Consider the following 24,729-nt stretch of genomic DNA (forward strand, 5'->3'; position numbering starts at 1 on the left):
AATCTACAAGTAGCTGGGACCACAAAAGGAGAAAACAAACAAACAAACACCTAAATGACAAAAACCAAAACTAGCTCCAACTAGAAGTGCCCAAACTAAATAAATAAATGCTGGTTTTATCCTCCTTTGTCATAGTAAAGGGGAGAAAAAAAGAAAAAAACAAAAAAACAAAAAAAAAAAAACAAAAAAAAAAACTTCTGTCTTAACCAAATATTATTCTTAATATTAAGTCTCTGATTTTCTGAGAAAAGTTAGGAGTTTCTGTCATAGCTTTTGGCTAAACTAATTATGCACAGTTGTTATTCTTTCACTTTTATTTCTGAGGGCTTGAGAATAAATGTTTTCGGTTGTTTTATTTGTAGGCCTCCTCTTAAATTCTATCAAATCTGTTTTAGTTGTTCCTTTCCCCAAAGATCTATAAAGGATCCAAGGTTTCTCTTCATGTGGAGTCCGCAATTTTTAACATTCAACTTTTCTTTCTCCACTCCGAAGAACTTATAATTCCAGTTAAAACATAATTTAAATATAAGGAAGCAAGGTTAAAACTATCACCTTCATTTAAATGTTCTAATTTTCCAAAAGGGAAGAGGATTCCCTGAAACTAGTGAGCCTTATACAGATCCCTGAGAACCTTATAATTTTATCTTATGAATAATTAAAGTAAAATTAATTTTTAGAAGTAGTGCTATTAGATCAGTTGTCTACGGAATGTTTTATCATATAATCAAGGTCTCAAGAATGTATCAGACAATGACTTCCTTGATATTCTCTCAATGCAAAAAAAAAGAAATACAAACACAGTATCAATAAAGACAGATTCTTAACTGACATAAATTATTATTTGCAGTACTGAGGACTCTTAACCATTGAGCTACATCCCCAGCACTTGTTATTTTTTATTTTATTTTCAGACAAAGCCTCACTAAATTGATGAGGATAGTCTCCAACTTGAAATCCTCTTGCCTCAGCCTACCAAGTTGCTGGAATTACGGATGTGTACCACTGTGCCTGGCTATACAAATTATTATTATTGAAGAAAATCCTCATAGCTTCATGTTCAGGTGTTTTGTTCAACATCAATGACCTTGATGAAAGGCATTAATGGAATATTCACAAATTTGTGGACTATACAAGCTTAGCATAAAAACTAACCTTAGAACAGCAGCAAAAGTCAGCAAATGAAAGACCCCACTCACATACTCCAAGGCTAGAATTATGGGCCAAATCTAATAAGATACAACAGAGCAGGACTAAATGCTAGGTATCAGTCTTACTAAATCAATTAAGAAGAGAGATAATCTGTGCTTTGTCATCTACAGGTCAACACTCTGTAGGTAACCTTCTGAAGCAGTTTTAACAACACTGTAGAAAAGGTATATAAAGCCTGAAGGTAGACATGGGTTCACTTACTAGTCAAGGTGAATGTTATTTAATCTTCCTGAACCTTGGCTTCCTTGTCTATAAAATGGGTATTTTCCTGTTTTCTTTTTAAATGAGGGTATAAAAAGCAAATAATATACACAAAGATATAACCCAGTGCCCAGAAAATTAGTAGGTATTTAATAAATAGTGTTAGTACTTAAAAATGAAGGAGCAGATTAAATGATATGAGGTGTCTTTGACAAATTATTAAGTTCTGTGTTTAAAACTAAAACAGCAAATTCACAAGTAGAGGACAATAAGATACTAACTTAAAGGTATGAATTAACTGAAAACTCCATAAGCAACCATGAGCAATATGTTATGTTTGGGTAATATCAATATAGGTTAAAAAAAAGTGTGTGGTGGGTATATTGGCCAATACTGGTGTATTGGTCAGACTTATATATCTATATCATCAAATTCTTAAATAAGATACTGATAACTAAAATATTAAAAAAAAAATAGCAGTTTGAAAAGTCCTGAAGTAGTGCCACATGAAGAACAGTTAATGAAGAGCAGATATTTACTTTAGAGAAGACAAGACTTGGAAGAACCACGATGGGTGTCTTCATGTATCAAAAGTGTAGTAAAGTAGAAGAGAGTAAAATCAGAATCAATAAATATAATTTGTAAATAAGGTGATTCTACGCAAGCATGGGAAAACTATCATCTTGCTAAAATTAAACAGACTCAGGAAATGATGAACTTGTACTAAAGGTATTTCAACAATGGTTACTTGTTAAAGAAGTTATAACAGGAATTTTATTAGAGAGATGAGGGTTAAATGAAGTGAATTCTACAGTCCTTTGAAATCTTGTGTAGATTCCTTAACTTTCACTAATGCATCACATTTATTTTCCAATACAAAGAATCATGACCTCAATACATAGCTTAACTATTTGTTTCCTGTGACTGGAAGAGCTTACTCTTTGTCTTTATTTTTCAACTTTATAACAGCAAATTTTTATTGAATAATTTCTTACTGTAGTGTCACTTAACTGTAGAGACACTTAAGTGACATAGAAGACACTGAAACCAGCTCAGGAAGGGCTGGGGATGTAGCTTAGTTGCAAAGCATTGCCTACACATGTGAGGTCCTGGGTTTGATCCCCACCACTAGAGCTCGGGAAAGAAGTCAAGCAGGTTAGAATTACTGCACTTAATAAGAAGTCAATATTTTTTTCTAAAGTTCTGTGAAATTTCAAGCACTAGTAGCATAACATTATAGTGGTTTAGATAGTCAGAGGAAGTGAAGTTGCCTTTACAAGATTATCCTTGCTATTTTTAAAAAACTGCTAACCATAAAGAAATTTGAGGCAAGTCAGTGGTAAAATTGGCTCAGGAGAATCACAACTATCTTAAATTTCATGAAAGATACATTACTTCCTACACTGTTCTGACTAAGCATATTAAATAAAATAAATAAAATATATGTGCTTTGAACTTGTCTATATAATTAGTTTTTATTGTAGCCTTTACTGAAGTCTACTTCTTTTGTAAAAATATCAATTCACTTCAACAGGAAAATTTGTGCATTTAAGAACAATAAAAATAAATTCTAAATAATTAAAATTCATATTTCTATCAAGCAAACGACAATCCAGTTTCAATACAATTTATACACTTTGGTTTTGGAGGCATTTCTGTATTAATCTTTATATACGTAGTATCTTTAGTATCTTATCTCTGCTATCATAAATATCAAGGTTGAGAAGTTCAAAATACCACAAGCTACATGTACTAAATCACTTCACATAGATTAATGTAGGTCACCAATCACTTATCTGAAATCCTTGGAACCAGACAGGATTCAGAATTTAGATTTTAAAAAATAAAATATAACACAGAACATATATAGGTTATTATACGACACTTCCAGTGCAATTTGAGGCACTGTCCAGTAATCAAATACACTGGTATTTTCATAGCAAAACATACAAATACTCATAAAGTGAGATGAATAAAAACTACAAATAGCATTCTAGTACTTGAGATACACTTAAGTTGTGAATAACATTAAAAAAAAAAGAACCTTTTGGGTTTTGGAATCATATTGAAAAACTGTGGGTCTGTCTTAGCCTTTTTTCATCACAGAGCATCAGTAAAATTAGAAAGTGTTGACATTTTCATACACACATTTCATAGCTTTAGTCTGATTTCATAGCCTTCCTTCATCATCTATCATCCCCCTCAAAATTCCCTTTGGCTATCAGTGTTCAGTGGACTAATTAATATGAAAGAAACAGCAAAATTCTATTGGACATCTAATACCTAAAAGCATACTGATAAGAATGTTATTTCCTCCTGTGAAACATGTTTATACACAGATAATAACTATTCCAAGCCAAAAAAAAAAAAAAAAAAAAAATCTTACATCTTCATAGTTTGGGGTATCAAAGTGTTTGTGTTTATTTGAAAGCAATAGAATCTTTAAGAACCCTATAACACCATCGGTACTATGCCAGATTCTAAGTTTTAAAAAATACTTTAAGAGTTTGGTGCTATGGTGTCCCATTAGTTCTAGCAATTTGGGGGGAATGAGGCAGGAGGATGGCTTGAGACCAGAAGTTCAAGGAGAGCATGGGCAACACAGAGAAACCCTGACTCACCCTCCCCACCAAAAGTAAGTAAAATAAATAAAAATACTACATAATCTGCATATAAATGGGAACTAAGAATTAGCCCTATCTCAACCCTGAATTAGTTAGACCACATCAGGGGGAAAAAAAAATTTAAGACAGGGTAGCACAGAAATGAAAACAGAAAAAAAAAAAAAAAAACAAGGTGTTTAAATCAGAAGACATGGGTACAAGTGATGGTCTTATTACATAGTAGTTAAGAAATCACAGGAATCACAGGCAAGTTATTTGACATTGCATTTTAGTTTCCCCATTTGTAAAGTAAGGATAATAAAACTATTCTGCAGAATCAGAGAAAAGATTAGAAATAATAAACATAAAACACAGAAGAGCAACTGGAATATGAGAGATAAGTTATTTTTATTTTTAAAGAGAAATGGGTGAGAATAGAAGAAGACAGAAGTTCTAACAGGCCAAAGAACTCAGTAGGAGGAAATACTTATTCAGTCTGCTTTATGAAGCTCTGAGATACAGCTGGAAGAGGGTAACAAAATACTTGATATTTATAAATTATAAAATGTTTTAATTAAAATGTTGATACTTTTTCACTGTACACTCACACACTAACCAAAGAGAAGAAACACATTTTTTATACATATTCCCCAAACATAAAAATGTAGCGATATCTTTATTTTTTAAATTGTAGAGGACCAAGTTTTAAGAATGAAATCTGCAACTCTTAAGATACTTTCACAGTTTCTAGAGCTAAGTAAAATAAAGAAAATTGGAGGAAAATATTTTCTGTTAAAATTTAGGAAAAATACTTACTCAATCTTTTGCTGCAGTTGTTCAGAAAGCTTTTTATTTTCTTCCTGAAGAGAATTCTTTTCATTCACTTAAAAACAATGTGAAAAAAGCATATAATACAGTTATATTAATATTCATGTCAGGATTTTTTTTAATTATTTTTTTTTTAGTTGTAGTTGGACACAATACCTTTATTTTACTTATTTTTTATGTGGTGCTGAGGATTGAACCCAGGGCCTCGCAAGTGCTAGGCAAGCGCTCTACAGCTGAGCCACAGGCTTTTAAAATAAGATCCACAATTATGAAGAAATGAGAATTTCTAATTTTAAATCATATTATTCTAGTTTGATGCTACTGTGCAAAAGTAATTTGTTACCAGGTAGATATTACTACCTTTCATATTGTGCCATTTCCATGTGATTAATAAATTTATGTAACGCTTGTTACAAAAGAGAATACTTTATGTACTAGAGATAGAGTCTAATACAATAAAGATAAGAAAAAATTCCATGTGGTCACTCAGTCCTACTAATTTCAAATACCAATTTAGGAAGAGTCACTTATCTTAAAATACATTTGATCATAAAAACAACAAAAACTGCCAGAATGGTGATATATGCCTACAAGTCCAGCTACTTGGTAGGTTAAGGAAGGAGGATCACAAGTTCAAGGCCAGCCTGAACAATGCCCTGAGACCCTGGCTCAAAACATAAATATAAAGGACTGGAGGTGTAGCTCACTGGTACGGTGCTTGCCTAGAACATTCAGGTCTGGAGTTTGATTCTTACTACAAAATAAAATTAAAAAAAAAAAAAAATCCTCCAAAAGAACTTCTCAAGTATGCATCTCAGAAAGGATATCATACCAGACAAAGGTGCCAAAAACATACAATGGAGAAAAGCTAGCCCCTTCAACAAATGGTGCTGAGAAAACTAGAAATCTATATTTAACAAAATGAAATTAGACGTCTATCTCTCACCCTGCACAAAATTCAAAGTTGGTCAAGAACCTATGCATTAAACCAGAGACCCCAAGCCTTCTAGAAGAAAAAGTAGACCCAAATCTCCATCACGCTGGCATAGGACTGAACTCCTCAACAAGACTCCTAAGGTACCAGAAACAAAATCAAGAATCAATAAATGAAATGGTATCAAACTAAAAAGCTTCTTCACAGCAAAGGAAACAATCAAGAACGTGAACAGAGAGCCTACAGAATGGAAGAAAATCTATGCTACCTACAGATAGAGGATTAATCTCCAGTATATAGAGATATAGAGAGAACTAAAAAACTTAACACCCCCCCCCCAAAAAAAAAAGAACGACCAAATAACCCAATCAATAAATGGGGAAGGAACTGAACAGACACGTCACAGAAGAAATCTGAATGGTTGACAAATATATGAAAAAATGTTCAACATCTCTAGCAATAAGAGAAATGCAAATTAAAACTACAATGAGATTCTATCTCACTCAAATCAGAACGGCAATTACCAAGAATACAAGTAACAATAAATGTTGGTGAGGATGCTGGTGGGACTGCAAATTAGTGCAATTGCTCTGGAAGGCAGAATGAAGATTCCTATAGAAAACCTGGAATGGAACCACCATTTGACTCAGTTATCTTACCCCTTGGCATATACCCAAAGGACTAAAATCAGCATACTATAGTGACACTGACACATCAATGTTTATAGTAGCTCAATTCACAATAGCTAAGCTACAGAACCAACCCAGTTGTCCTTCAAGAGATGAATGGATAAAGAAAATATGGTATATATACACAATGGAATATTATTCAGCTATAAAGAAGAATGAAATTATGGCATCTGTGGGTAAATGGATGGAAATGGAGGCTATCATGCTAAGTAAAATAAGTCAATCCCAAAAAACTAAAGGCTGAATGTTCTCTCTGACATGTGGATGCTTATTCACAATGGGCAGGAGGGGTGGGAGTATGTGGAGTTGAGGTTCACCAGATTGAATAGGGCGAGTAGAGGGAAGGGAAGTGGGGATGGGAATAGGAAAGGCAGTAGAATGAATCAAACATAACTTTCCTATGTTCATATATGAATACATGACCTGTGTAAATGTATATCCTGTATAACCACAAGAATGAGAAGTTATATTCCATGTATATATAATATATCAAAATACATTCCACTGTGTATATAACTAAAAAGAAAACAATAAAAACCTGTGTTGCAACCTTTTAATCAAGAAATTAGACAAATGAAGGAAAAAAGGAGGAAAGTATTAAAAATAAGAAAAAAATGTATGGACACAATTCATTTGATTACAATCAATTTACTAATAGGTTTTTAACAAGAATACATTATACTTTAAATTATAATAAATAAAAGAAACTCACTAAGTTCTGTAATAAGTTTAAGATTCTGCTGTCGGATATTTTCAAATTCTTGCTGCTTTTTCCGCATATGTTCTTCAGTTACGGCACAGCGATCACATAATCCTGCTCTTAACCTATGAAGCAAAAACAAAATATTTTCATCTACTAAAAGTTATTTCCTTTTATAGGTTAAATTACCCTATTTGAGATGTTTGGGACCCTTTAGATTTGCTTCTTGTTTTAGTTTCTTGGTTTCGGGAGTATTTGCAGACTTTACCAGTTACAGGTCCCTAATCTGAAAAACTAACATTTGAAATGTCTCCCAAACTAAACCCTTTTGGTATGCTGACATGACACTGAAAAAATTTGGGGTTTCAGAGCATTCTGAATTCTGGATTTTTGGATTATATTATTTGCATTTCAAGATTGTTTTACTTTGTGAAGAGTTAAAGAAATTATTTGGCAAATATAGTGAAAATCAACTATTTTAATGAAGTATTAGACTTTTAACATATCCTTACAAATGCTAAAAATCTGCTACAGCACGATTTTCTACAACTGTATTTCTGAGTAAAATTTTGCAAAATTGCTAATTTTAAGCCCTACCCAAGAGAACTTTTAATTGAAGAAACCAACTTTGTTTTTATTACAGTCAAAATATGAACCATATCTAGCACTAACAGGCCAAATTATAGCTTAAGCAACTTTGCATGTTTTTCTCACTACAGTATATGGCACACAGGCAGTGCTCAACAATATTTTTTTTGTTGAATAAATATTAAAAGTCAAGGAATATAAAGGAAAAATAGTCACCTTCATATATCCCTTTCAACATTCAAAGAAACCAGTATTTGCAAAAATCCATAATATACAAAAAAGATTATAAAATAGCTTTTACTAATTATTTGAGTACTAAAGAGGGAAATACATATATCACATAGGTGTGGAGGGTATAGAAAAATTGTATTTCGAAAGTTAATAATAATAATAATTATCCTGTAGGAAACAATGGGATTTTCTTCTTAGTGTTTTTCTATAGAGTTCTAATTTTTTCAATTTCATTATTTATATAATAAAAAGTGGTTAAAAAGAAGCACACACCCTACATTAGAAATTCAGAATATATACTTAGCATAATTTCAACTCAATAACCTAAGTCAATAACATAATAAGTATTCAGCTATTTATGGAAGTCACCACATGATGGTGTATATCATAAATTTTAAAAAGTTAATATACAACTAAAACAAAAGAAACTTGGACATTTTATATAAAAGTAAAGCTCATATCAACATTGAATGTAAAAAAATAAGACATTATAGGATGCATTAATAGAATTACAACTTTTAGAAGGGGGGAAAAAAGAGGCAGACAGCTTACTTAATGGGAGTAATTCTGAAGATAGGGATTTGAATATCAGGACCACCCTGTATGAACATCAAACTAAAGATGAAAGAGAGCCAGGTTTGGTGGCCTGCAATCCCAGTAGCGTGGGCTGAGGCAGGAGGATCACAAATTCAAAGCCAGCCTCAGCAAGAGGCATTAAGCAACTCAGTGAGATCCTGTCTCTAAATAAAATACAAAAAAGGCCTGGGAATGTGGCTCAGTGGTTGAGTGCCTTGGAGTTCAATCCACGATACCCCTCCAACACCAGAAAAATAGAGAATACCTATATCTACTTTTGTTCCTCCCAGAGTCTCACAAAAATACAGAGTGCTTTTTTCAGGTGTTCTTTTTTCTATTTCTCCTGAGTATGTGTTTCCATATAACTTTGTTATTTAAAATATAAAGATACAATAAATGTATTTTTCTGGGTGGTAAAAAAATTTATATATATATTTTGTATTTCCTTTTTATGGCAATCGTGTTTTCACTTCATACGTGTGTGTTTGTGTAGAGAAACTAAACTGAGAACATTGACTTCTAAGCAAATGGTAAGAAAAGTCTAGAATTGTACTGTCTCGTAAAGCCACATATTGCTATTTCAATCACAGTAAGTCATATTCATCTTATAAATTGAGTCCTTACACTCAAGTGCTCAACAGTCACATGTATCTAGTTGCTATCATACTGGCAAAAGCAAATATAGGACATTTCCATTATTACAGAAAATAGGATGGCACTGATTTATACTCAATGTGGTTTACATTGTAAAATTCCCAAAAGGTGTAAAAATTGGTACCCAGACTGATTGATTTAAAGCATGTTTTAAGAAATTATCACACCAACACATTCTTTCCCATAATCTGATAGATTATTTCCTCTCCATGCTGGTAGCAGAATGGAGGTTGAATCTTTAGAGTCTAAAACAGTTTCTGGTCTGAGAGACATGAGGTACACTTAAAGACAGGAGTACAGTAATGAATACAGAAATGGACAAATTCTCACACTCCTACTTAGGCCTTTGTCATCTACTTGACATCTAAAATACTGATAACAATGTATAACAGCCATGTTATACATTCTAGGAAGTAGAGTAAGGAGTCTTTGCTAGATAATCTGACGACTCAAACAATACTTAAAAGATATTGACAACAGTAGGGTATTATCAATGAAACAGACTGGCCAGATGACCCATCACTCTATGGACTTAGAGCTTTCAATTAACTTGTATCCTCTTCTCTTTAATATCAACAAACAGTATCAAGAGACATCTGAGGACAAAAACAATCAGGACATTAAGAAAAGAAAAAGGAAATTTAGAAAAGACACAAGCTATGCCAAGAAACAGAAAACCACCACCATCACCTCCACTAAACTATAAAGAATACTCTACAAAGATTAAAAAAATATATATCAAAACAATGAAATGAAAACAGGATTGCCACAAAAAAGAAATACTCTGAAAACAAAATATATCTTTTTTTACCACCCAGAAAAATACATTTATTACATCTTTATATTTTAAATAACAGGTATGATTACAAAATCATATGGAAACACATACTCGTGACAACAGGGGAAACAGCAAAAAGAACACCTGAAAAAAGCACTCTATAATTGATCTCTTCAAATCATTTTTGAGATCTCTTTGCATCTATCTCTCTGCATATATTTTTTTAATTACTCAAATGCCAAGTTGCTGAGTGACAACCAGTATTATAAACAAGTTAGTTGTGTGCTTTTTAAAAAAGACATTAGGATTTAAGAATATTAGAAAAAGCAAACACTATAAATAGAATGTAGGAGATTATCCTAGAAGGTCAAATAAATAGGAATTCCAGAAAAAGCAAAAAGGTTGGGGCAGAAATTAAAGAATATTGACTTGTTTTCAGAAGGAAAACAAATTAAAAAGAAAAAAGATTTTATACAAGGGTCAGAAATTAGAAAAGTATAGGATTGAATACCAACATTAGAAGAAGTAGCAATTCAGAATTCTGAAAGAAAGTTAACCTAAATTAACTTCATATTTTTCAACTATCAATTCAGCAAAAAATTTAAGAGACAAAAAAAATCTCAAATAATTTGCCTGTCATTAATATTTTTTAATGCAAATTATGGCATTATTAATGTATGTGTTTAGTAAAGAATCTCAATCTTTTAGAGATATATTTTGATATATTTGCATAAAAGGATCTAATGTCTGGATTATGCTTCAAAATAATGACTAATAAGGGATTAGTGGGAATATAGATGAACTAAGAATGATTACAGCTGGACATGGTTGTGCACACGTATAATCCCAGTGACTCTGGAGGCTGAAGCAGGAGGACTGCAAGTTTGAGGCCAGCCTCATCAACTTAGTAAGGCTCTATCTCAAAAAAGGGCTAAAAATGTGGCTCAGTGGTAGTTTGCCCCTGGGTTCAAAACTTAATCCCACTGAAGAAAAATAAAAACAAAAAGAAAAGAATAACCATAGTTAATAACTGGTGAAGCTGGATGATGATACAGTGGAGCTGGCTATCTTATTATGTCCTATGTTTAATTTTCTAAAATAACCTTTTAATTTTCCACACATCTGCCTCAGAAATCTATTGGAGTAGGTTCTCCTTCAAAATACAGAAAAATAAATCAGGAAAGAGGAAGTTATAGGACTCCTGAAGCCATAAAGAAGTAAGAGAAACCTCTGATGACTACAATGTGCCAAGTAAAGAAGAGTCCATGTTGGAACAGATTAGAGGGTCCAGGGAAGATTTGTTCAGAAAGGTAAAATGACAAACATCTGATCCATCTGCACAACCTGATAAATTTAGATCACTGATGGAACACTGCAGTTGAATTAGTGGTTAGTAGGCAAAAAACCTAAGCATGTGAAAAAAAGATTCATTATAAACATGGACAGTAAAAATGTTTATGGGAAGGAAAAATTAATCACAATTTACAATACCTCTGAACTGCATTTACATAGTCATAATAAAAGTGAATAGTGTTCTAACCAAAATCATTATAAACTATATTAGGAAGTGAGAAATGGAAATGTTATCCAGAGTAGGGAAAAAAGAAAAAAAAAAATCTAAGCAAGAAAAAATTTTAAATGACAGTACAAGTCTTTTTAAAAAGAGATCTTGAGGTAAAGAGCAAAATAAAATGTAGAGTTCAAAATGATTGCTTTTGAAGAAAGGGAAAAACAGTTGTTTTTTCTTTTATCTTAACCTTGAAAAAACTATTTAAATCTTTAAACTATGAGCTTATATGACTTTAAACAAACAAAAATGATTGAAGGAAATAAAGACAGTAGAAAAAATAACTGGGGGCACCTGGGCAGCTGTCTTCAAATATCAGAAAAATCAATCATGTAAAAAGAGATTAATGGATCTAAGAGGCAAAAACTAGGACCAAGTGGAGAAATTACATGGACAGATTTCCATCTAGTATATAGAAAACTTTCCGACTATTTAAGATGGAATGTGCAACCTAAGCAAGTAGTGATTTCATTTGTCACTGAACATGTTTAAGCATAGAAAAGACGATCACCCAGAAATTGGTAATTGGTAATTAAAACACATGTTGAACCCATCAGGATAATGGTCCCCAAATCTGACATATCTCAAAACCATCAGGATAGCTTTAAAAGGGAGGGAAGAAAAATATTTATAAATTTCACCTAGGACCAAATAAATTAGAATCAGCAGGGATGGGTCCTAGAAATCTGCTCAGAAGCTCCTCTCCACACATACTTCAAAGCCTTTATAATAAGGCACCCTCTTTCTCCTTCCTATGCTCTTTCAATATCTTATTGCTAAATTGAGCGGTTTTGTCAACTTACACTCTACTCCACATACACACAACACTTTCTACCAGCCTAACCAGAAGCTTATATAACTTTAATAAACAAAAATTATTAGCTTTGTTAGAATTGTTCCTGTTTACCAAGAAATATTTATAATTTTTGAGAATTATGTCCCTGATGACAACACAATTCATGTTAATCATCAATGACCATATTTGTAACAATCACATATATGATTATTTTATATAAAGTAATAAGTAGCTCAACAATTCATCTTTTAGAACAGACATACCCATAATATTTACATTCTAGAATATATCTTATGAATCAACTTTATTTTTCTCTTACACTCATGACATTTTCCCTTAATTATATGTATGTGATTATATTATTCATTAATTTCATTTCAAAATAGTAAAAAGGACATTATAAAATATTTTATAAAGGGGAGTTGCAATTTGAGGATTGAGAATTACTAGTCTAAAAACAGGACTATGCCCTACTTTTACAGCCATCTGTTAGTGGAAGTGAGAGCTGATAAGTTTTACTTTGAATTGGAGCATATTAAATCTCATCAAAATTCAGGAAACTAAAGTTCTTAACTGGAAGACCACATGAGGTTTATTTAATATTTGGTTTTTCTTTTGCAGTGCATGGGATTAAACACAGGGCCTCATGTATGCTCTACCACTGAGTTAGAGCCCCAGCTTACCACATGAGTTATTTTTTCAAAAGTTTCTCAGAAAATTCTGATGGTCACACATGTATAGCAACTGACAAATTAAACAAGACTTTAAAACATATTTTAACCTTGATATTCTATTATTAGTAAAGTAAGTTACTCTGAAGAACCAAGAGAAAAGTTAGAGGAAAATTTGGAAGAAGGATGAAGTTGGATGTTTATCATTTTTCCATTGGACCCTTATCTTTTACCATATTCAAAATTTAATTTAAAACAGATCAGACCTAAATGTAAAAGTGTGTGTGTGTGTGTGTATGACACCAGCACAACCAACTGAAGAAAAATAATTATTTACTAAATGAAGATACATCTTAAAGTGTGCCTAGAAGTAAATATCAGATTTGTAAGACAGAAAATACCATATGTACACAGAAATTCACCACTGTCAAATTAATACTATGCAATGAATCATATGCCTACCTAAGAATGTAAAAGTAAATGGAAAGAAAAGGAAGAGAATATTTAGGATAAGAAACAGCAAGGAAGCATGGAATGCACATGAAATTAATGACAACAGGTAAAACAGAATAAAAAAGAATCCAGTTCTAAAAAAGTCCTGCAGAATTAAAAAAAAAATCCCAACAATTTTAGTAATTCAAAATTTTAACTGAACAAAGGGAAATAATTTAGAAAAGACTTCAACAGGAAGGGTGGAGGTATGACCCACTGACATTTCTTTCCAGAAAGGGTCCAGGAAAGGAAAACCCACTCAGGAAGGGAGTGCAAGGTACAAAGGATAACTGAAATGGAAGTTCAAACAAAACTATACAGTAAAAAACTCTTTTTAACAACTGAAAAAGGAGGGCTTCAAGGGCTAAGATGAAGAACACTATCTTGGGGAAGAAATGAAGAGCCAACTGCATCAGCCAGTTAGAGCAAAATATAAAGACAACTATTTTTTTCGGAGTATTAACTTTGTGTCCTAAACTTGTTAAGACCAACTACATAGGAAGGACAACTAGAAATTAATATTATCAATCTCTTACATAAAATTATCTATTTCCTATTGTGAGGAATAAAATCACTGGGTCCACCTTCGTGCACTGAAGTCCTTCACCTTGTGAACACACTACACAACTTATGGTCAGATCTGGCTGATGCATAAGCTCAACAGGAATACTATGGCTCTAAGATTCCACATCACCCTAGCCAAAGCTTCCTTAAAAAGCAGTCGAAGACCTGCCCTCTAACGTCTCTTTCTTACTGGGATAGGGACAGATGCTTGGAGGTCTGACAGCTTTCCCAACCTCTTCCAATTCCCACCTCATTTACAGGTGTTCCTCTCAAAAAATTAATGTCCAAAGTCATCTTGGCATTTGCTTCTCAGAGAACTAAGATTAGCTGGATGTAGTGGTGCATGCCCATAATCCCAGTAGCTCAAGAGACTAATGCAGGAAGAGCACAAGTTCAAAGCCAGCCCCAGCAACTTAGAGAGACCCTAAGCAACTTAGGGAGACTCTGTCTCAAAAGAAAAAAATAAAAAAAGGGCTAGAGATGTAGCTCAGTGGTGGGCGGGGGGAAGAGAGAGGGAAAACTCAGAATAATAGACTAATATATTTAGTTATGATGTCCATCTTAAATTTGTCTTTACACAGGAATCAAGGAACAGCAAGTGTTCCTATCTGTTGGCATAGAAGTGTTCCTTCTTGTTATGGGAAAGAAAAAAACTTGTGTAATTAATAATTTTTTATTTAGTACTGGATTGGGGAAGGGTTAAAGGGAGGTAAACCTTAATTAGAATGAGCGAGGACTCAGGTGAGTCCTCTTCTATTCTCTTCCTATACTTAAGATGTCCTTAGGAGACCCACTGAGCTCCATATTTACATATACAACCACCTACCTGACCTCTCCATTTGTATAGAGTAGGTGCTATTGGTACTCACATCCTTTTGTCATACCTGCCTCTTAACCCTCCAATGGCTTCCATCACAATTAAAAATAAAAAACTATAAACTTAAATTTTTTTATTAGAAATATTTAAAAATATGGGGTTTGATCAATAGTACCATTAAAAAGAACACAAACAAACAAACAAAAACTCCTAAAATCAAAGAAGTCTATGTGGGGAGGTTAAGTAATTGATTATATTATCCCAGTAATATTTAGAAAGAACTCCTAACATTGCCTGTAAGTGAAGAAATAAGTAAGGAAGAAAAGAAAATGGTCGGGGTGGGGGAATAAAGAAGGCAAGAATAGAATTATGAAACAGTTTCCACCTAATTAGAAGTAAAAATGGAATTAAAGCTTCAAATGAATTAGAACACCACTACCCTGAAGTTCGCCTTACATCAAACACTAAAGAAAGATACCATTTAAAGGTTAAGCTGAGATGGTTGTTACAATTAATGAAAAACAAGCCTGTAAGAATATATTCCTAAAGCCATAAAGGACTTATTCAAAGACGACAGAAGACTAGGAAAAGATCACTTTCAATCCAGAACTGATTACAAATTAAAATCAATGCACTCTCTCTTTTAGGGGGAAAATCACGTCTTAAGTACCAGACTCACCGATCTTCTAAAACTTTAATGGTTTCATGAAGGACTTTCTGTTGCTCTCTCAGTTGCTGATTTTTGGTGAAGAATTCTTCCAGTCTTTGTGCATCTCTAAAAGTCAAGAAATAAGTAAGATTTTCAAAGAAAGACACTCTAAAAAGATAATTGTGACTTTAGAAGTCCACAGTTTAGCCACACAAATACATATTTAAATTTCTTGTATCAAAAAAAGTTGAGGTCAAATACATACATGTAACTTAGTTTTCTCCATTTCAATCCCCACTACTATCCCCTTCTTCGCCTGACCTCCTTTCTCTACTCTATTGGTCTTTCTTCTTTTATTATTTATTTACTTAGAATAGGCAATATTTTTGTGGAAGGAAGAATCATATGATTTGGAATCATCTATATATGTATGTACATATGTATTTGAATTCTAGCTTCACACTGTGTCCTTCATTTAGATTCAGTAGCAAATAACTCAGTCCTTATTATTTCTGAGGTGTTGCTCTAGAGGCTGGGGACAGCACTACTGTTATTATATCATGGGCCTTACATTTAATTGTCAAAGGCTGGGAGTGAACCATAACAGTTGCAGACTAAGTGCATGAAGAAAACAAAATTTAATGATGTAATTGAGTGACCACAGGAATTAGAAATGAAGAGATATTGAGGAGTAGTCAGGAGTGACCTTTCTGAGACAGTCCTATTTAAATGAGACCTGAATAACAAAAAAGAACCAGTTATCTGAGGAAACAGAGACAAAAGGAGATAGAATAGATAAATTACCAAAAAGTCTAAGGTAAAAAATGAGTATGAAATATTTGAGGAACAGAAAGTCTACTGTAATTGTAGGTTAATGAGTAAAGGAGATGAGTGACAGGATATAAGATTGAAAAGTTGGGCAGCAACTAGATTACGTAGGGACTTGGGCAACTAAAAAAATATTTTTAAAATACATGGACTTACTGGTTTATATTATTTTGTCAACATTTGTTAATGTAAGTAACAGCTCTACTCATACTGTCTCTATTCCAATTATGGGAGATTTTCTATTTGTGATAAGAAATAAAAAGTATGAAACAGTGCTGCACAATTTTTTTCTCTGTAATTCTTTAAATTTCTTAATTGAAAGAGTAATTTAAAAGAAAACAAGGGTTTATTTGTAGATGAGTTGTTTATTTCATAGCAGCTGGAAAGGGAATTTTTTTTTCTAAGTGCCATATAGCTGGATGGCTGAATTATGGTAGCTGTCATATTTTATTATTTATTTCTTCAGAGAAAAATAAAGAAGCTATTGTTTTTCTTTAAATAATGGCTGATAAATAAGATTGTTGGATTCACTAATTGACCATGAAGAGAGTCATTACAGTTGATAAACAATAAATATAAGATAGGTAAATCCAAGTTCTTGATCCCACTATGTAAAGACCTAACTCATTCTGGGGAGGATAAAATAAAGCACCCCTTTAATTTTCTGATCACTGAGGGAATTTAGCAACTCACCCATGCTTCCAAATTGTACAACCCCAAGCCACCTGAGGCATACAGGTATAGAGTAACAACAATATGCATTAAAAGGATCAAATGACTCTTTACATAGTGAAGGCATTATATCAGATACTGAATAATCAATTGTGTTTCCATTGTTTAATTTTCAGAGATGTCATTGGTGATTTTTGAAAAAGTAATATTCAACATTCACTTACAAATTTAAGAACTTTATTCATGTGGCTGTTTGGTTATAGGTGTGGATAATACATTTTGTATAAAAAGTCTACTATAAAAAGTACACTTAAAATAAGCAGACTAGATCATTTCAAAGAATTTCTAAACATTCAATCTACAGGGAAATGATTCTGACTCAAGCTAATATATTTGTAATATATTAATACAATTTATATTTTTAAAATTATTTATCTAATAAAGTTTATAGAAATTTATTATTTAAAATAGTTATGTTTTAGAAAATAAAATGACAAGGCCTACGTGAAGGATCTGTTTTAATAAAGCTAATCTTCAAAAACATTTTGTAAATGTAGCTTGAAATATATAAATATCAAACAGTAATTTCTGGGTTTTAGTATTGCTTCTTAGAAGTAATCAACATTTTGACTCTAAAGGAGGTCATTCCAATCAATAGTTGTTAATCCATCCTTTACAAGATCATTAACTTCAACAAAAATCCAAGGTATAATATAAAGAAATCATTGTTTAATAATCAACTCTAAAACATTAAACCTTTGGTATGAGAAAAGGTCAGCACAAACAAGAATTCCTATAAAGTGTTGCCATACATACAAAGAGAAGACTTGTAGAATAACTCCAACACACTGTGATTCAGCTATTTTATTTGGTATATATTAAAGCATCATACCAAGTCACTGATACATCTTTTGATTAACAGTATTTATTAAAACTATCAACCAGATGGCCTATGTCAAAAATGAAGAACTCAGATGTCATTGCTTCTAGGCTTTTTCAATGAATCAAGTCTAGGAAATATGTGTATATTTTCATTTACATTAACAACTATCTATTTATTTATCTACATATTAAAAACCATGAGTTCATACTGGTAACTCCAATTCCTACCAGTACAGGGTTTACTCAAGTCCTCCCCCTTTCTGTATGTGCTAGCTCCTTCCTCCTGACAATGAGAATCCTAGCACTCATTATCAACAATTTACTTATTTATTTGCTCCATTCTGGAATACAAATAAAGCCATGTCAAAATCTTCACTAGACTAATCCAATCATGTTAGTTCAATTCCTTTGCAGCTACTGTTCAGGTATGACCAGGCAAGTTAAAAGAACTCTGCTGGGGTCTGTTCTTGTAAACTTATATAATTAGTTTAAAAAAAAAAAAAGATACAAAGATGTTCTGCAGGTGATGATTAGAATGATGATGGACATCTTGCTGTTTTATCAAGAATAAAAGGGAAAACTGAACACTAACCCTGTCACAGAAGACACGCAGAATCTTGAATATTTTGAGTCATTAACTAAGCAATGCTAGAATGCCCTTTTTTAGTGGCTTTCTAGGTGAAAGAATACATTTTCCTTCCTGTAAATGTCACTTATGATTGGTTTTGTTTTTTGCAGGAATAAAATTATTTATCTAATAAGATATACATCCTACATTACTACTCCAAAAAGACTTATTAATTTTCTGTGTAAGTAGAGAAAGATGTCAATTTTGGGAACTAAACCCAGCACCATCACAGAAAAAATGGGTTATCCTACAGTTAAGGTTTAAAGCAACATCTTTAAGTAGAAATATGTATACTTTCAACAGTACAAAACATTTAAAAGTTTCACTAATTAAGAATAAAAAATTATTACTTTTAAAACAAAACATTTAAATTTAATGATTTTCTGTTTCAGAAGTATAAAGACTTTCTATGTGTGAAGAAAAAATTTCTAATTTTCATGCAGGACAGAAAACAATTGGATGTATGCTGATCGGTGACTAGTAACTCTAGTTTTCAGTTAAAGCCTTGGAAGTGTTAGAAACATGAAGTAACTGAAGCCCACAGGTATATACTATAAGAAAGATGTGAAATCATGTCATAATAATATTGATGTTTGTTATACTACTGATATTGTACCATGCCATCTGTTTTGCTTTCCTGAATGTGAAAACACTAAAAAAACCACAAGTAAAAATCTGCTAACACAGAAAATCAGACGTGATTCAGAGCTTAACATCAGAACAATTCACGATATCCTAGGGTAATTCCAAACTACTTAAAAGGGGTCTCACAATACCCATTTTTTGAGTTTAGAAATCACAGAATTAATCTGTTCCCCATCTTGTAGTATTTTGAATTCTAGGTGTTAACACAGCTGGAAAAATATTGTTGACAGATTAAAATGAATTTACAGATTAGATCAGTTCTCATCCTAATACTCTTATAAAAAAACTAATTTAATATTAGAACGTATGTATACATAGTAAAACTATACCTAAAATCAGTTATTCTCTTTATTTTAAAACTTAAAAAGGGAAATCATTGTCAGTTGGTCTAAGTAAAGCAAATCTTTTAAATAAGATTGAGGTTAAACAGGATTAAATACTTTACAAATAAGACATCAGTATTACATACTGATACTTACAAAATTCGTTCCTTTTTCAGTTTAGTTACTTTTACTTGTAAACCTGAAAAATAATAAAGAAAAAAAGCCTTAGTATTTTATTTATACATATTGTTATTTTTAAGGCAATTATCAAAGTTCCTTTATAAATCAAATGCTACACTATTAAGACCCTTCAGTCTGGCCTCTGAGTAATGAACCAGGTCCCATTTGTTTGTAAAGATTGAGTACATTCACTTTACTTGTGCCCTGGGGTCACAAAAGTATATTTGTAACATTACTGCTTTTAGTCTATTATATGACAGCCACGTAGTATGAAATTTTCCCCACCTAAAGTGAGTTACTTCCTTTCTAATAGCAGGGGCAAACATATAATTAGAAGTTCACTATAAATGAAGGGCTATGTTCTGACATAGCCTATGTATTTGCTAACAGCAATAATGCTTATGTAGGCTCGTCTTTTGGGATTAAACTAGATTGCAGCAGGAAGTCCTAGAAGGGGAACAAAATTGTTTATAGAAATATACTTAACAAAGGGCAGAGTATAACAAATATCTTGAGATATTTGTATTTTTAGTTTTAATTAAGTCTGACATGAAAGAGAAGACCACTGTATTATTCGTAACAGCCAAACATAATGTCTTTCAATAAGTAATGTCAAGAAAACCAACAAAAAAACTGTAGTGCATCCACGTACTACAGTGAACAATAAAAAGGAGTGAACTACTGACATTTGGAAAAATTTGGCCAGATCTCAAGAAAATTATGCTGATTTAAACCAGCCAATTTCAAAAGGTAATGTTTTATGTTTCCACTTACATAACATTTTTGAAATGACAAAATTATAGATATGAAGAAGAGATTACGGATGGCCAAAAGTCAGAGGGGTGGGGCTGGAGCAAGGTGGCTGGGGGTTTTAAAAAGTAGCATGATGAATCCCTGGTGGTAACAAGAGAATCTACATGCTACTGAATAGCACAGAACTAAATACACACACATACACTACTGAATTCATGTAAAATTGGTTGAATCTGAGTATGGCTGGTAGACTGCAACAATATTAATTTCTTGGTTGTGAAAATGTACTATAATAATACAAGGTGCTATCACTGGGGAAAAATGAGTAAAGGGTACATGGATTTCTTTGTACTATTTCTTAAATCTACAGGTAAATCTGTAATTGGCTTGATTTTTTTTTTTAAAAAAGGGAAAACTATTACTTGCCTTAGATTTATAGAAAACAGTTAAAATACAAACCATAACAATAAAGGGAAAATTTATCTTTTAAAAAAAAAAGGTTTAGAGAAAAAACTGATGTGATCTTTTGGTTCTTTTAAATAAATCCTTTCCATCTGTCAAATTCCTATCCTAAAAAAGCTTCTTTTTCTTAGGTAACGATGACAAACTTATGAGACCTGAAAAGTACTCAGTAAAACATCAAATCGTCCTTGCAGAATTAAGAACTTGTGCATCATCACTTTTTCTTCTCTTACTCCCTTCCCAAATATGGGAAAATTCACTTATTCACAGATTTTCTAGTTTTAAATTCAGGCTGACTTTTAAAACTCAGGTCTGCTTTTAGAAGTGAAATGTGTAGCCAAAGATGAAATGGATTCTTGCCATGACCATCTTAAGAAGAGAAACAATGAGATAGAAAATCCATATAAACTTCAAAAGAAAATTCTTGGGAAATATGGAAAGACTACTCTTTTATCTTGTAAGCATTCAACACCTGTGAAGCATTTGTTCTGTCACGCAGATCAGTCCTGAAACAGGTTTATGTGTGTGCCAGTGTGTGTGTTTAAATTTTAGCATTTGCTATTCGTCAAGTCAATTAGGCATCTACAATTAGAACCCCTATAAAGTGTGCTTTAATCCTGCTCCACACCCATCGGAAGGAATGAGGCTATACAACAATACGGCTCCTGTATGAACAGGTAGTCTGTTCAACAAAGTATTTGGGACTGTAACACTGGCAACCTGAGACACCTATTGAGGAAACTGCTCAAAAGACCAAGCACCACACTACAATTAACCCTACACCTATTCTTATATGAATTTTGGAGGAAATGAAATAATTAAGGTCATGTACATGTAGTTATCAGCAAACAAGAAATGAGACAAGAGCTCAATTTGCTACACACAAACAAAAATCACTGTTACATTGTTTTAGTTCTCTACCCAGAACAAACCATATATGGTTCATGCACTTTCACTTTGAGTTTCTTTTGGTTTTGAATTATAAATGATAAAACTATTATCACCTTTCTGTACAAATAGTAGTTTTATATATAGATCAAATAATTTAACTTCTACCAAAAATACTATTACTAACATTTTTATAATTGTCTAATTATTTCAATTCCAAAATGGAATCTCCTTATCTTTATGAAATCTGCCATATTTAAGGTGTGCTAATATTGCTTAATATTTAATTATCAAAAAGTGGGTAAAATAATATTTGTGGGTTTCACTGAATTTACAGATGTGAATGCAAATTAAAAAATAAGAGATGTGAGAGTAACAGAGTATTCTTAACAAATAGGACACACTGATGATATAAAGCCAACTTACATACAATTCATTTCATTATTAATTTATGTAATCTTCTTTTGGAATTCTGATGAAACATGAAATAAATGAAGCAATCCAAAAATAAACTAAAAAATATGTACCCTGTTACATTACAACTGCCATACCATTTCTTCAAAGGGTTCTAATTCTGCCCCCTAAAACCTGCCTCATTTTCTGTGAAAGTGATTACCATACATTATCCAGATGTTGATGGCAGAACCAGGAGTGGATGAGACAGCTAATTAAAATAGTGGTGTTTTTAAAAAATACTCTAAATTCTGTTTTATTGCCTGTGCTTTTAACAGTAAACCTGATACTGAAGAAACTTGAAAGGGGAAAAAAAAATGTATACCCAAAAATACAACTGAGACTTTTAAAGAATTCTGAAATTTCTATTAAATCCTATTAAAAAAAGATAAATCCTATTAAAAAATGTTAATTCTGAATTCAAAGCATAAAAAGACTGTATGCTAATAGCATTTGTCATAAAAGGAACACAAGATACTAGAATGAACAATCATGAAAGGATACCATTATCCTAAAGATAAAAGACATAAAAAGTTAGTTACAACTGTCTCCAGAATTTTTATCCCTAGATGATTTGGTTTGTATAATGCTGTTCACAGAATATGGGGGATTTTGTATATTCTTCCCATGGTTTTAAAAGAAATGCATGTAGCTTACATGATTAGTACACATACTGTCTTGTATATGGCATATTTTTGCTACCATTTATTATGTTTTGGATAAATGAGGCACCACCCCAAAGGCCAACAACCCCCAAAACTCTACACGTAGCAGGGTATTCAGATGCACGTAAGTTCCTATAGGTAGATTTCCTTGGCTATATAAATAAAAATTATGTATCTCAGGTACTACCATTCATAACATTTCTCCTTTGTCTTTACTGACATGAAGCTTTAAAAGTAATGAGTCAATTTTGATCCCTATATATTTACTTCAAAACCTGCAATGTCCAGACAAGTCTATGTTTGATGTCTTGCAAATAGCCTCTTATACTGGTTTTTCTAAGTGGATCCCCCACCTTCTTTAAAAAAAGCTAAGTACCTTCAGGCATGTCTTTGATGTTATCACATAGTCAGAGGATCTAATTTATATGAAACTATGTGGAACACATTGACAATGGATTAGTACTAAAAAAAATTTTTAAAAAGTCCTTCATATTGCAAATTTGCAGTGGTCCAAACCAAAGTAGTTTTAAATGACATAACCATTTTTTAAAAAATAGCAATTATTCATTTAATACCTTCAAGAATCCCTAAGTGATTTGAAACTGGGGAAACTGGCCTTATCAATGTATTATACCAAAGATTACCTTCTCTTATGCGTTCACATATATTCAATAACTACCATTCATAAAACATGGATATTAACCCTAAACACCAACAACTGCTTGTATTCTTCTCATGGTTTTTAAGAGTACACAAACTAACTTTCCTGGAAATATGATGACTGTTGAGCACAGCCACAAGGAGTATACAAATTAAAAGAATCATAAATTATTTAACATTTGTGAGTTAGACTATGTAATATTTGTCAGATTCTATAATTTGATGATTGTGGCTTAATGCACTTATTATAAAGTATATTCTATATTCCTGATGTTTCCTCATCATAAAATAGCAGTCTCTTAAAAGACTGTACAACACTAAAGTACATGAGGAAAAATCCAACAAATATTTTGTTCCCATTAAATTTAAAGCTGAAAAATAAAATGGGTTTAGTTTTAAACAGGAATGTTAGTCAGCTTTTCATTATTATAACAAAATGCCTTAAATACTCAACTTTTAAAGAGAAAAGGTTGATTCGGGCTCACAGTTTTGAAGGTTCCATTCCAAGATCAAGTGGACTCATTGCTTTGTACCTCTGGTGAGCATGCCATCAATGGCAGGGAGCGCATGGCCACAGAGCAAAAGTAAAGCAGGAAGGGGCCAGGGTTCCACAATCCCCTTCAAGACAATGTCCTCAATGGCCTAAGGATAGTAAGACCCACCTCCTAAAGGTTCCACCACTTCAGAATAGTATCGCCTTGGGGACTGAACCTTTAACACATGGACCTTTGGGTAACACATATCCAAACTACAGCAATGGATATGTGTAAAAAAGAGATAATTATGTTTAATATAAAAAAGCACAGTTTAGATAATGAACCATATGAAAAATAAGCCAGATACAAAACGGTATATACAATGACCTCAACAATATAAAAATCTATTGCATTTTAGGAAAAAAGAGGGTTAGTGGTACAGGTTGGTGGTATGTGCAAGGACCTGGGTTTAATCCTAACACTGCAAAAGAACAGAAAATCTAAGAAAGAAAAAACCAAAAAGTACAAATGTTATATTTGTAGAGTGGTGATTTATTTTTCCTTTCCCAACTCTGTAGAATAGTACCTAAAAATTTTTAAAAACTAAAGTAAATGAGTAGTAAAATATTCCCAAGTTTAGACACAAAGTTTAATAATTTTTGTGTCT

At 32.3% G+C, this 24,729-nt stretch overlaps 1 protein-coding gene across 3 annotated transcripts in view; it reads right to left on the minus strand.

Moving 5' to 3' along the window:
- Rbbp8 (RB binding protein 8, endonuclease) overlaps positions 1-24,729 on the minus strand; it is a 67,781-nt gene that overhangs the window by 33,716 nt on the left and 9,336 nt on the right. For all 3 annotated transcript variants that reach the window (XM_071602669.1, XM_071602668.1, XM_027935660.2), the window contains exons 3-6: positions 19,682-19,724; positions 15,578-15,673; positions 7,177-7,289; positions 4,830-4,896 (exon numbers count right to left, since the gene is read on the minus strand). In XM_071602669.1, coding sequence (XP_071458770.1) covers positions 4,830-4,896; positions 7,177-7,289; positions 15,578-15,673; positions 19,682-19,724 — 319 coding nt within the window. The remainder of the gene's footprint in view (positions 1-4,829; positions 4,897-7,176; positions 7,290-15,577; positions 15,674-19,681; positions 19,725-24,729) is intronic.

Source organism: Marmota flaviventris, chromosome 16, assembly GCF_047511675.1.
Source record: "Marmota flaviventris isolate mMarFla1 chromosome 16, mMarFla1.hap1, whole genome shotgun sequence".
In the NCBI taxonomy this organism is placed as follows: Eukaryota; Metazoa; Chordata; class Mammalia; order Rodentia; family Sciuridae; genus Marmota; species Marmota flaviventris.